The 15,132-nt window shown below is 34.9% G+C and overlaps 1 protein-coding gene across 1 annotated transcript in view; it reads left to right on the top strand.

The window, feature by feature from the left end:
- Positions 1-15,132, top strand: part of Cfap47 (cilia and flagella associated protein 47) — a 205,726-nt gene that overhangs the window by 176,774 nt on the left and 13,820 nt on the right. The window contains exons 61-65 of the mRNA XM_048335454.1: positions 3,676-3,838; positions 5,888-5,982; positions 7,517-7,672; positions 10,136-10,307; positions 13,235-13,396. Of these exons, the coding sequence (XP_048191411.1) occupies positions 3,676-3,838; positions 5,888-5,982; positions 7,517-7,672; positions 10,136-10,307; positions 13,235-13,396 (748 nt within the window). The remainder of the gene's footprint in view (positions 1-3,675; positions 3,839-5,887; positions 5,983-7,516; positions 7,673-10,135; positions 10,308-13,234; positions 13,397-15,132) is intronic.

Below are 15,132 nucleotides of genomic sequence, written 5' to 3'. Positions count from 1 at the left end.
TTTTTGATTCAAAAGGAAAATGTTTTATAGAATAGTAGGATTCAGATAAACATATACAAATGAAGGGTACAGAAAACTAAAGAAAATAGAAGTAACTGCAAACAGCACATAATAAAAACCTCGTTTCCAATCCCCGGTGTTTATTTTGATATGCCTCATTATATATGGTCATATGCACCTAGCATTTGGGTTATTGTAATCCTCTGCTAAGAATATCATGGCATTCTAATAATTACAAATGAGGGAAACCATGCAACCTACATTTCTTTGGGGCTGGCTTGCTTTGCTTGCATGAATTATCAAATACAAATACATGCTCAATACATGTTATTGTTTAATATAAAAGGAATAGTAGGGATGAAAGGAACACTAAAATATTCTATTCAAAAACTCATGTTAAACTTAGGAATCTTTTCTCTCCTGTCAGTGGTTATGCAGTGTATTCCACAGTCTTCAATGACAGAAACGTTCTTCTTTCTCTCATAAGCATTCTCTCAGTGGATTTTTTTTTTTACGCATTTGAGCCAGTAATGAAATGTTTACATTCAAAGCAATATTTATTTAGGCATAATTTTTTTGACCATTAATAAATCCTTATTTATATTTAGGCATAATTTGTTTTCATCTTTACTAATGTATTGTTAAAAAACATAATACTTATGTTTACAAGTGTTTTGTTCATGGCATAAAATTTAACTTAGCCATCATGTTTATACTTTGTACTCCTCTCCGGAGACTCCATAACATTACGATTCCTATCACTCACTTACGGCATTACAGTGTTTGTGTTTCCGTCCATTATTTGCCTTGAAATGAAGTCCTTCCTTGGTTGCTCTGACTCTTTTTTTTGTGATGGAAGTGAGAACAGAGACCCTTATTCAGCCATTTTGGAATCACTCTTTTTTGAGATTTTCTTCATGGAGACAGGAAACCTCATAGCCATTAAAACACAGTATAACTTATTTTTTAAATTAATTTTGTCAAGGTGACATACAGAGGGGTTACAGTTACATATGTAAGGTAGTGAGTACATTTCTTGTCAAACTTGTTACCTCATCCTTCATTTTTTCCCCACCATGCCTCCTGGCCAATACCCCCCTGAACTGTGCAATTAATTTCCAACATAGTGCTTTATGAGCATCATTACAAAAAAGATATAGTGTGTAAAAATTTCTCACATGTTTGACCAAAAGAGTAACTTTAAATATGTATTGAATACAAATTAAATTCTAATTGCAGTTTGGCTATCAAGTTCAATATTAAAATATTAATAAAATGTCATTGTTTTTAGCATTTATCACTTTCTTAAACAAGACATGTTAGAGTTTCCTAAAATATATTAGTAACAAGTAGTTCTGTTATAAAATGAATAAATGTACAAAGCAAATGATGTAAAATAAAATATGCATATTTTCTCCAGATGCTTAGTGAGATATTTTAGCCTTAAGAGTCATAACTAAGGGCTGGAGGTAAGGTTAACAACAAGTAGGAAATAATAGGCATTATTTAGATGAGCTCTTAGTCAAGTGCATAATCTTTCAATGGCACTTTTGGCAAATTATTTAACCACATTGCCTTAATTTCCTCCTTTCTAAAATGAAAAATATAAAAGCACCCCCTTCTTGTTGTTCACTGAGAAATGAAATATTGCATAAAATACTTGAATGCAGTCAGCAGTTATTAGTAACTAACTATAGCATTATACCTTAGAAAATATTTCCTCAAGTAATACAATTATAAATAAAATTTTTCTAAAAATTTTGATTTGAAATATTTACAACAGTCCTATTTTTCCAACATTCTCTCTTGTCTCTCTCTTGCCTCTCTCTTTACTTTTTTTAATTTTTCTCCAGCATTCTCCCCCCTGCTATACTTCCTCTCCTTCTCCCTCTTCCTCTCCCTCTTCCTCTCTCTTTCAATTTCTTTCTTTGCTGCTGGTCTTGGCGCTGGAACTCAGGCGAGGGGCGCGGGGGAGGGGGGGGGTGGCTGGACACTGTTTCTGAGCTTCTCTGGGTTCAAGGCTGCTCTACCACTTGAACCACAGTGCCACTTCTGGCTTTTTCTGCATAGTTCATTGGACATAAGTCTCACAGACTTTTCTGCCCCGGCTGGCTTAGAACTGGGATCCTCAGATCTGTCTCCTTAGTAGCTAAGATTATAGGCAAGAGCCACTGGCTCCCAGATCACTCTTTCTTTTCAAACATGATCTTGCTATGTAGCTCAGGGGCCTTGAACTCACTATCATCCTACCTTAGACCCTCAAATAGCGGGATTAACCCCATGAGCTTCCACATCCAACCTATCTTTCGATTCTTTTTTTTTCCATTCATAGGGCTTTAACTCAGGTCCTGGGCACTGTCCCTGAGCTTTTGCACTCAAGGCTAGTGCTCTACCACTTTGAGCCACAGCATCACTTTTGGTTTTCTTCATGAATACTGGATATAAGTATTTCATTGACTTTCCTGCCTGGGCTGGCTTCAAACCAAGATCCTCAGACCTCAGTCCCCTGAGTAGCTAGGATTACAGGCCTGGCTGGGAGTCTAGCACTTCAGCCATGCCTCCAGCCAAACATTTTACTGGGTATGTGGAGATTGAGAAATGTGGCCTTTTTTTTTCTGCTCTGGCTGATCCTCTGATCTTAGCCTCCTGAATATTTAAGATAAAAGGTATGAGCAACTGGTGCCCTTATTGTGGTTGTTAATAGTTTGAATCTTCAAAATTAAGGTAGATACCCATAACATGCAAACTCAGTTTTAAAAAATGGCCTGAAGTGCACCATCTTCTAAAAGCTTGCTTCTGAATCTTATTAGTACTTATGAAAGCACCTTTCTGAGGCATAATTCATGAGTAGTAGAAATACCGAATTAAGGTTCAGCAGGCTCCACATGTAAAAAAAATTTCTTAGGCAACTCTTAGAAATAGTAAAAGTTGAAAATTTCAAATCTACCAGAACACAGAAAATATTTTCAAGTATTTTTGCCTTCTGTTTTTCGTAACTAGGTCAAGGTGCTGCCTTCCTCCACTTTCTTAACAAATAACCTTTGAATTAATGAGTAAATGACAGGTTTAGCTGCAAACTCCAGCAATCTGGGAGCTCCAAGCAGAGACTTGCACATATAGCCTTAGAAAAATTAGATATAAGGAACCAAAGGGCCAAAACTTGTTTCCTCTCTATAAAACTGCTATGCTTGTTTTTCCTGCCCAAGATGTGGTAAGAATAAAAAACCTTGAGGTTTTATGTTTTCTCACTTGGGGAAACCTCAGGTTCATTTATTTATTTATTTTTGCTTTTCAACATTTCCTCAGACTGTCTACCTAGCTTCCTCAGGGGAAAACAATTATCATCTCCAGATAAAATATTGTTTTTAAAAAGAACATATTTATTGTTATTAGTTTACCTTTAAGTAGTTGAAAAAGGAGTTGTCATTCAGCAAAGCAGTTTATGAATACAATGTGTCATGACCAATGTCACAACTTTCAACAATCCCATATCTGTCCAGGGTTAATGACACTAAGTAAAATAGTGAAGTACATTGAAAGCTGGCATGATCGCTTTTGTTGCTGTTCCGAAGCCATTTTGGCAAATTGAATATCAGTAAAAATTGAATGATTTGTGCTGATACATTTATAGTCCTTAAATACTCATCATGATTTAAATTATTTTGCTTTATTTAGCTGGTATTCGCTTGCGCCCTAAAGGACGTATAGATGTTCCTGTGGTATTTGAACCAAGACGTATGAGATTATACAAAACGATACTGGTTGTTCAAGTTAGAAGAGCAAATGGAGAAAAGTGGCCTGTTGACAATTTTGATGACTTGGATGAAGAGACAAAAAGGTAACATTAACATAAAAAACATTAAAGGACAAAGATATCTGTTTTAACTGCCACTGATAACATCGTTTTCTTTTGCATTCCATATATACATAACATAAAACTCATGATTTCCTAATCTCCAAAATGCTAAAATTTCATGTGGTCAGAGAAAGAAAAGTTCAACTGTAAATATAGCAATCAATTAATTGGTCAGAGGTAGGCAAGGGGACTCATTTTAAACTGGAAAAATAGTAATTTCTCAGACAAAAGGAATCAATATTCTGAGTACATCTGCAGCAGTTTGCATGGACAAAGCATAGCATGTTTGACGGTAGCATTCACCAGTGATGACATTGTACTAGGTAGATATGACATCCTGACAAAAGACTGCTATGAAGAAGGGATAATGTGTGATTGCCACAATGCGGGTAACTCACACCTTTTGCTTAACTGTAATGTTATCTAAGTCTAATAATAGTGAAAAGTTTAAATATTTTTCTGCTTTTATAATTTATTTAAATGATGCTCCAGATGTTGTCATTTGAAAGAACTTATTATACCCGACAATTGCATCTTTCTTCCCACATTTAATTTCATTCCTTTAAAAAAAAATCTTGGTCCTATGAGTATCCATTCTGCCAGACTTATTACTACACTTCCACTTCAGAGTGACATTAGCTACATAACTTGTAGATCTCTGAGAAAAATGAGAACGAGAGGCCCATAAAATCTTGAAGTTATGGAGAATTTTAAGGCAGTTAGTGCAATAGAAAACTATTGAGCCTTTCTCTGGATAGGATCAAGTGACGTGACTTGGTAACCGCCTTCAATGTCTGATATGCCACTTAAACTCTATCTTCAAAATGATCAGTAATATCTTCTGGTATTTTTATCCTAATAGTGTAGGTTGGAGCCACATACCGGTGGCTTATGCCTATAATCCTAGTTACTCAGGAGGCTATCTGAGAATTTGGGTTCAAAATCAGCGAGGGTAGGAGAAAGTTGGAGACTCATCTCTAGTTAACCACTAGAAAACCAGAAGTGGAACTGTGGCTCAGAGTGGTAGAGGGCTAGCCTTGAGCAAAAAGAGCTCAGAGACAGTACCCCCAGGTCCTGAGTTCAAGCCCCATGACTAACAAAAACTTTTAGGATGAACTTAGAATATTTAGAAATATGTCCTGTCTTTTAATTGATTTCCTCAAGTAAATTCCACACTGGCTGCTGAAAGACTCTTCTTTTCATTAGTTTGATTTTGAGGTACTAGGGTTTGACCTTGAGGCCTCAAGAGCACTTGCTCAGCTTGCTTGCTCACAGCTGGCACTGTACCACTTGAGCCATAGCTCCAGCCCAACATTTTTTTTGCCAGTCCTGGGGCTCGAACTCAGGGCCTGAGCACTATCCCTGGATTCTTTTTGCTCAAGGTTAGCACTCTACCACTTGAGCCATAGCACCACTTCCAGCTTTTTCTATGTATGTGGTTTTGAGGAATCAAACACAGGGCTTCATGTATACGAGGTGAAAACTCTATCACTAGGCCATATTCCCAGCCCCAGTCCAACTTTTTGTGGGTTAATTGGAAATGGAATCTTTCATTCATTTCTGCCCAGGCTATCATTAAACCTCTATTCTCTGTACCTCAGCTTCCTGAACCTAGGATTCTAGGTGTGAGCAACCAGTGCCCAGCCTGAAATCCTGTTCTTAATGGGATTTTGTGTGTGTGTATGTGTTTTACCTGTCTAAATTAAAATAAAATCCATGAGTTCTGTATTAGCTCTAATTAATTAGAATTAATTCCATCAGTAAATCTGATTGGCCTCTTTAAAAGAAGCAATTAAACGCTCCCCAATTTCTCCAATTATGATGGTTTCTCTTGTGACCATTTCCTAAGGTTTCCTCAGAAGTGTTTATAAAATCAACATTTGCAGAAACTGTTTTCTATTGTTTAAATCTGTCATTGTCTAAGTCTAAATCTGTAAGCTTTATTAAAACAATATTGGGTTAATAAGGAATAACTGTATGTTGGATATGAAAAGTAGTAGTTTTTACTTTTAATATTTCATTTTTAATTAGACTTATGGCAACAGATACTGCAGAAGTCTCAAAAATAAACTGGATGTACCCTATTATTGGACTACCACAAGCACCACTCCCTGATGATCCTCCAGGTAGGTATATTTAGTCAAAATTGTAGGGAATTTTACCCATCATCTAATTCTCTCCCTTCTGTACACAGATAAGAAATTTGTGTTCTTAAAACAAATAGTGCTACCCAGCGCTGGTGCAGGGCGGCTCATGACTGTAATCCTAGCTACTCAGGAGGCTGAGATCTGGGAATTGTAGTTCAAAGCCAGTCGGAGAGGGAAAGGGGGAGGGTGGAAGGGGAGAATGAGGGAGGAGGTAACAAATTGTACATGAAATGTACCTACTGCCTTACATATGAAACTGTAACCCCTCTGTACATCACTTTGACAATGAATAAGTAATTATTCAGAAAAAAAAGCCAGTCAGAGCACGAAAATCTGAGACTCTTATCTCCAATTAATCATCAGAAAACTGGAAGTGTCTCTGTGGCTCCATTGGTAGAGCAATAGCCTTGAACTGAATTGCTCAGGGCCAGGGCACAGGCCCCAGAGTTCAAACCCGACAACCGACAAAATAATAAAATAGTATTGGAACATCACTCTCTTCCCCACCAATTAGTCCAATATTGGGGAGGCCCAGATATCATGTCAAGTTGAAAGGAAATTAACTTCAGACACTTTCAACCCATAGAGCACTTTACTATATCTGTAAAATCCTTGGATACTTTTGTTCTTGAGTCACTTTTTAATAATTTTCTATCAAATTCTGTCTCATCTGAGAACTGTCCTGTAAGGTTGCTGACTCATTTCTTAAGTTGTCCTGGTTATAGAAAGAAGTTTTACAATATTTTATAAAACCAGTGAGAATATACTAACATTTTCAGAAAAGTTTATTTTACCTACATATATACATAAAGTAAAAATCCTTTTTCCACATGCCTTTAATTTTCTGTGATCCCTTTTTTTTGCTTCACATTTCCCTCTAGTTTTTGTTTGCTCTCAATATTTTTCTTGCTTATGACATATTCCTTCCCAAAATTGGCCTAAGAAATGAATTCCCACCTAACCATATAAAGACGTTTAATATAACACAGTCTGTATAACTATGAACTTCATAACTATGAACTTCATAACTATGAAGTACTGAAATACACAAGAAAGCAAAGGACCATGTGCTTTGGATCTTTGTACCTCTGCCTTAGCAAGCACATAAGGTGTTTGTTTTGTTATTGGTGGTAGTTGTTTTCTTCGAACAAAGGGCTTTTTCTTGTTAGACCCAGAATCTTTGCAAACTAGGCAAGTTCACATATACTGCCTGAGCTATGCTTCAGCCCATTTTGTTTGTATTGTGTTTTTGAAATAAATAACTTTGTCCAGGATGGTTTCTACTTCATAATTCTGTTCCTCCACATCCAGCATAGGTAGAATTACAGGTGTGATCCACAACCTAGTACCTAGAGCTTATGAAAGTATTGAATTTTCATTGAGGATGTGTGTGAACACCACATGTTAAAGGAAGTTTTATTTTTTCGTGACATAGTAATTATCTTCAATCTTGATAATTTTCATAAAGCCTTATAGTTAAATTAATGAAAAATATTTCCTTTTTTTCCTGTAGTTATCATAAGATGTCAGACGAAGAAGAGATTAGATGAAAAAGTAGTAGTCAATCTAACTGGTGAATTTTTTGGTCTGGATCCTGATCCAGAAAGGACTGAATTTATAGTGCGTCCAAAGAAATATTCATTTCAAATAGATGATGCAGATTTCTCACGTAAGAAAACCATAATCATGAATATAAAAATGTTAATAAATAAAACCCCAGTTGCATTGGCTTTTAGGTTGTTGATTGGTGACTTATAAAGATTCATGTCCAATTATTTTTCATATACAATATAACATTCAAGTTAAAGAATGCTTTTATATTTGTTATCTTCACATAGCAGTTCACTCAATGTCATTAGTTTTATTACAATGAGAAGTTTTATCAACGAAAAGAGAAAAAATTGTAGTGTCTGTAATATATTCCTCTATTCTATTTAATTTGTTTTTTTAAGGTTCTCAGGATTGAATCCAGTCAAATGTAAGTGTTCTGTCATTGAGCTAAACTGTCAGTCCCATCCTAATTTAAGGATTAAATTAATTAAATTTGATGAAGCACTGAAGCTACTGTGAATTTTTGGAGGCTTCTCAACATTTAAAAACAGAATTGCCATATACTCTAGTAATTGTACTTCTGGGTAAAAAAAAATTAAAATCAATCTCAAAGAAATGTCTTTATTCCCATGTTCATTGAAGCATTACTTATATTGGGCAATATATGGAAACAAGCTAAATGTTTATCAACTGGCAATAAAGAAAATGAGATGGAAACATATAATGGGAAAATATTTAGCTTTCTGAAAAAGGAAGTGGTTTTGTAACAAAGGTAATGATTGTAAGTGAAATAAACCAATCACTGAGAGAGAAATACTTGTGATACTACTTATATACTATGAATTATAAAAAGTGAAAGTCATAGAAACAGAGATTATAATAGTAGTCTTAATGGACAAATTGTTTTTCAGTTGGGAAAAAAGTGTAATCACTAGAGTAATCACTAGAAATCTGTTGTAAAATAAAGTACCTATAGTTAAAAATATTGTATTGTAACTCAAAAATTTATGAAGAAGGTGAATCACATGCTCCGCTAAGTATAACAGAAGCTAAAGATATATTTACACATGGAAAACTTCTGTATTTTTGACTACTTTAAATCATTTAACTTGTACTCCAGTTGGGATGCAAGCTAAAGAAATTTTAACTCTAAGAATATAGATAATTCAAACTTGTTAATTTAAAATTTTTAAATTTTCTCAGATAACCACAGTAAAGAAACAGCAAACAGGGCTGGGGATATGGCCTAGTGGCGAGAGAGCTTGCCTCTTATACATGAGGCCCTGGGTTCGATTCCCCAGCACCACATATACAGAAAACGGCCAGAAGTGGCGCTGTGGCTCAAGTGGCAGAGTGCTAGCCTTGAGGAAAAAGAAGCCAGGGACAGTGCTCAGGCCATGAGTCCAAGGCCCAGGACTGGCAAAAAAAAAAAATTAAAAAAAAAAGAAACAGCAAACATTATGTTGAATGTATTATTAATAAAAAAATCAATTTCAAATAGTTATGGAGAATATACTTTTTGATGTCTATTATTGTGCTATTTCATTACTTTCAGATGAAAAAGAATATTTAAGTTTAAAATAACTGCATGGGTTTGCAGACCAATTTCAAACAGCTATTCTCTCTAAAACATCTATTTTTTTCTTCTGCTCAATATCACAGTCACTGAGCATATTCATTTTTTGTCTATGTTTGTAAATCTCCTGTTTTGTTCTCCTAATGTATATCCTACTGTACAGAAGTAGAATAATAAATCAATCCCCTCTGAAATTTAATATTTTTCTGTGCCAATGCTAACTAAATATTTGGTAAAATTAGTTGGTCGCATTTTTTCTTTGCTGGCATATGTTAATAACCTTGTTTGTTTTCCTGCCCTTTTTCCAAGGGCATAAGCAAATCATCTTCATTCTCTATAAATCTTTCTTTGCCCCCTTTCCACCTATATCTGTATGAAGAAACGTGTCTGGAAAATTTGAATATTGTCAATATTACAAGAGGCTTTAGTACATACACAGAAAATCAGTTCCTTTCTCCCTCATATATAATGAATTGCAATTTACACAGTGCACTGAACATTGTACAAAAGAGTATAAAATGGTATTTTATACTTCCAATTTTCTTTTAAATTCCTTATGATGGAAATTAAAATGCTGTAGTCTGTGACTTGGAACTCTGGTCGGGTTTTAGGAGTCAAAATTAATCATAGTCTTTTCTTTCCTCACCTGAGTTTAAAACCGAAAAACAAATATTTTATTTGTACAAGACATATGAGATGAAAATGTTAGCTTTATTACTTATAAAGTTAGACTGGAAAGAAACTTGACATTCTGGGGTCATAACATTTGAGTACATGCATGGATTTAAGGATAGTAAGATCTACTATATATGAATTTATTAATTCACCTTTGGAGGGAAGGATTCATAATATTATATAGTTGGAAATGCAGTAGACATTATGAACATAATAGTAGATATTTGCTTTTTCCCTTTTAAATATATGTAATTAGTGCTGACACATAAATTGATATTTAAGCTATGCATATTTAATTAAATGTAAATACATTTTCTTTTCTTTTCCCAGAAATACCTAAAATACGTGAATTTGAATATGAAATAGAATATGAAAATGAATCTCAAAAGAATGACTTAGATGCCTGTGTAACTCTATATGTGTCACATCAATATTGTAACGTAGAAGAGGAAACATTAGCATTCATCTTCAATCTGATATTTATACCAACAAAACCTTTAAAGTAAACCTGCATTCCTTATTTTTGTTAAACAATACTATTATTCTTTTAAACAATATTATCTTTCTTTCTATCCTTCAAGATTTGAATTTCCAGCATTCCATATTTCTTTATAACTTTGAGAAAAGTATTTTGGACTATATTGTTTCTAATTATGAAGCTATAAAAGGCTTTATCTACTAAGAAAAATAGTCTAAGTGGAAAGAAATTTAAGTAGCCTTCAAAAATTGTGACTTCCTTAAGTCATATTAACCAAGGAAACAATAAATTTGGTAAAATCTGATCTGATCATGTGAAAGGGATGGGATAGAATGGTGAAAAGGGAGAGATGGATAACGATGCATTGTACTTATAAGCTGATTTGTTGAATCATAACTCCTTTGTGCAGCTATTTAAAGATAACTTAAAATAAGATAAAAAACGGATAAAGTACAGTAACAATACTAGTTCTTAGTAGTCCTTCTTAGAATATAGGCAGTTCAACTGATGAATATCTAAATTATGTTCTTTATACTTTACCACTTCTATCCATTGTAAATGGGGTCTGAAGGAATAGTGAGCTTTGGATGTTTATCCCCAGTATATCAGGTATATTATGTACTGTCCTGATGCTTACATTATTAGGAAATTAATACTTTGCAGTTGTAAATACTATATTATACCATATATGGAATAGGAATTTCATTGTATTTGAATGCAAATACAATGGTTAGAGCCACAATGTATACAAAGTATATAACATAGCATGGTAAAGAAAACGACTGAAATTAATACTTGTGATTTTACTCATTCCTTAACGTGTGCAATTGTGTATTCAATGCCATGATGAATATATTTGAAGTGGCTCTGAAGGTTGGGGATATAGCTCAGTGGTGACGTGCTTGCCAAGTATTGTGTGCAGCCTTGGTTTCAATGCCCAGGGAAGAAGAAGAGGAGGAGGAGGAGGAGGAGGAGGAGGAGGGGGAGGAGGAGGAGGGGGAGGAGGAGGAGGGGGAGGAGGAGGAGGGGGAGGAGGAGGAGGGGGAGGAGGAGGAGGAGGAACCATATAATAAAAAGTATGAAATTATGAGACAGATAAATTTTTGTGTTGGCATTTTGTATGTAACTTTATGGTCTTATATGATTAATGGCTAAGTTATATTACATAGTATTCCACTGTTTCTTTGCAGCACATTTTTAAAATTAAAATGCTACTGAAATATCATTTAGAAATTTTTGCTTCCACTTCTTTTATATTTTTTATTATCTTTAAGTAGTTGTACAAAGGAGTTGCTATTTAACAAGGCAGTTTATGAATATGATATATATTTCAATCAATGCCACCCTTTTCGGCATTCTTGCTCATCTGTCCCCTCCGCACACCTTCTCACACTCTTCTTAATTTTTCAGTAAATATGTTGGATTTTCACTACATTCTCTAGCTCCTCTCTTCATTTGTTCATCCCTTGGTCCTTGTCCCCACCCGACTCCTTTTTAGTACCTACTTCCTGGTGTTTTTGTTGTGCTTCAACTTTGCCTTTCCAAGGAATAACACCATTTGAGTTCTCCCTTGACTCTACCATATTTCAGTTAATACACTTGCATACCACCCAATGTATTTATAAGTTTATAAGCTACATCTAGCTTCCACATATAAGGAAAAAATGCCACCTTTGTCTTTAGGTCTGACTTACTTCACTCAATATAATATAAACAATGCAGTAATACACATCTTCATACACACTGTTTCTTACAGTCTTTGAGACATTTATCTCCTGGGAAAATGACTAATAGTGAAATGGTTTGTTTTTTATGTAGTGCTCTCAAATTTGGAAAGTTGTTGTCACCCCTCAAATGGTTGCATAGTTTTATAGAACTACCTAAATAAGAACAGACTGGCCAGTGCTATTCTTTGTGTTTTGTTTTGTAGTCTTTGTTGTTGCTGTTATTTTGTAAGAACGGGTTTTTTTTACACTTTAAGTAAGCAGTTTGTAATTTCATTTTCCCATCCTGAATGATGGTACTGCAACTAAATTGTTAGCATATTTGAGTCATGTCCACCCTAAGCAGACAAACAAACAGAAAACCCTTCTTCATCTCCAGATACTATCTTATCTCTCCCCCTTCCTCATAACCAAATGCTTTGAGAAAAATACTTTTTACATTAACTCAACTGCCACTTGATTATATGTTTTCCTTCAAAGTTCATTTGATCTTTACTAATTACTATTTATTTTTTAAACTTTCAATTACATGAGATTTCATAGCAGTTGACAAATTGTTCTCTATGTGAGGCAAGAGTTGATAAAGTATTATCCCAATGCTCCATTTTAGCAAAAAAAAATCCTCAAATGGATTATCTATTATCATAAGTATCCATAAGTTCTTAAGTATTGTAAAATTCTATGCTAGTTACATAATATTTGCAGATTCCATTTTTCATAAATGAGTGAATTTTAGAAAATAACTACATAATAGATAACCCACAAAATAATTATCTCAAACAGAAAATGATATAAACTATTGGCTACAAATTATTCCCAAGTAAAATTAGCATTCATATACATTTTTAAAGAATTAAGTGTCCCAATGTTTATTGCAATCTCAAAACTTACACTTGAACCTTCAGATAGCTTTGAGGTGCTGGCCACTGTTGGCTCATGCTTATAACCCTAGGTATTTAAGAAGATGAGATCTAAGTATCACAGTTTAAAGCCAGCCATGGTAGGAAAGTCAAGGAGACTCTTATCTTCAATTACCCACCAAAAAAGCCAGAAATAGAGCTATGAATCAAGTGGCAAAGCACTAGTCATGGGAGAAAAAATCAACATAGGGCAGCACTCAGGCCCTTTATTCAAGCCCTAGAACCAGCACACATATACAAATATTACTTGAATGTATTTTTTCTCATTCCATATTATAATATCTTTATTTTTGCTTTTATCTTGTAGGGCTGTTGTTACAATCAAATTAGAATGTATATCTGAAGGAATCTGGAGGTTTCCATTGACATTGATTGCTACGGAGCCGGAAGTGGAAGATATCATTGATATCCCAGGAGTCGGTTTATTTAAAGAATCTAGTATAGACTTCAGAGTAACAAGTCAGTCAAGGTAATAGAGCAAATTGAAATATATAATTAGTTGGATACGTATAATTTTGCTGAACCCTGGAACTGAAGATAGAAAATCCTATGGGTCATCTTTTACTTATGTTTGAGAGAGAACACGATTTGTGTGCTTTATTGCACTTATGACAGTATACCATTTTTGGAACCTCTCTTTTTATTGCGATCACATTGTATTCATTCAATCATTGCTTTTTTTAATTTTCAGCTTATACTTATTATGCATATTTTAGTACACTTATACCTAAATATTTTCTATTTTAAAGATTCCTTTTTACCTTGAATAATTATTTATTTATTGTCAAGGTGATGTGCAGTGGGTACATTTCTTGTACAACTTGTTACCTCCTCTCTCTTTCCCCCCTCCCCCTCCCCCTCTCTCCCCCAAGAGTTGTTCAGTTGGTTTTGTAAATATTGCTTTTGGAGTCATTTGTCTTTTTATCCTTTCTCCCTCTATTTTGATATTCCCTTTCCCTTCCCCAGTTCCAATACAAGTATATACAGTATCCAGGGTACTCAAATGAGATACAGTGATAACGCGGGCAAAACCACAGGAAGGGGATACAAGAGGAACAAAAAAAAGTTATAATTTCACATGGAATGTTGAAAATAATTACAATGGTAATAAAACACTCATTTTCATAACATGGAGTTCATTTCACTTAGCATCATCTATGTGTTCATAAGGGTATAGCTATTGGGCTCTTGTGATCCTCTGCTGTGACTAGCCTAAACCAGTACTAATTATTCCCTATGAGGGAAACCATAGAGTCCATGTTTCTTTGGATCTGGCTCACTTCACTTTGTATAATTTTTTCCAAGACCTTCCATTTCCTTACGAATGGTGCAATGCCATTCTTTCTGATAGAGGCATAAAATTCCATTGTGGATATGTACCACGTTTTCCTGATCCACTCGTCTACTGAGGGGCATCTGGGTTGGTTCCATATTTTAGCAATGACAAATTTTGCTGCGACGAACATTGTTGTGCTGGTGGCTTTAGTGTGGTCTTGTTTGTAATCTTTTGGGTAGATGCCCAAGAGTGGGGCTGCTGGGTCTTAGGGGAGCTCTATGTTTAGCCTTCTGAGGAACCTTCATACCGCTTTCCAGAGTGGCTGAACCAGTTTACATTCCCACCAATAATGTAGTAGTGTTCCCTTTTAGCCACATCCCCTCCAGCATTTGTTATTGTTAGTTTTCCTGATAATGGACATTCTTACTGGGGTGAAGTGGAATCTCAGTGTTGTTTTGATTTGCATTTCTTTTATGGCCAGTGATGTAGAGCACTTTTTCATATGTCTCTTGGCCATTCTCATTTCCTCATCAGAGAAATCTCTTTTTAAGTCTTTAGCCTACTTGTTGAGGGGGCTATTGGTTCTTTGATTTGCTTTGGAGGAATTTAATTTTTTTTAGTTCTGCATGTATTTTAGATATGAGTTCTTTGTCTGTTGTATGGCCTGTAAAGATCTTCTCCCAATCTGTGGGTTTTCTGTTTATCTTGCAAGCTATGTCCTTTGCCCTGCAGATGCTCTGCAGTTTAATGCAGTCCCATTTGTCCAACCTTTCTTTGATTTGTTGCATTTCTGGGCCTTTATTAAGGAAGTTTTGTCCTGTGCCAAGGAGCCCAAGTGTATCTCCTATTCCTTCTTGTAGTATTTTCAGGGTATCTGACTTTACTTCGAGGTCTTTGATCCATTTGGAATTGATTTGGTGCAAGGTGCT

The sequence above is a fragment of the Perognathus longimembris genome, chromosome 28 (genome assembly GCF_023159225.1).
Source record: "Perognathus longimembris pacificus isolate PPM17 chromosome 28, ASM2315922v1, whole genome shotgun sequence".
NCBI lineage: Eukaryota > Metazoa > Chordata > Mammalia > Rodentia > Heteromyidae > Perognathus > Perognathus longimembris.
Note: the sequence above shows the minus strand (reverse complement) of the source record. Positions and strands in the feature narration are given on the sequence as shown.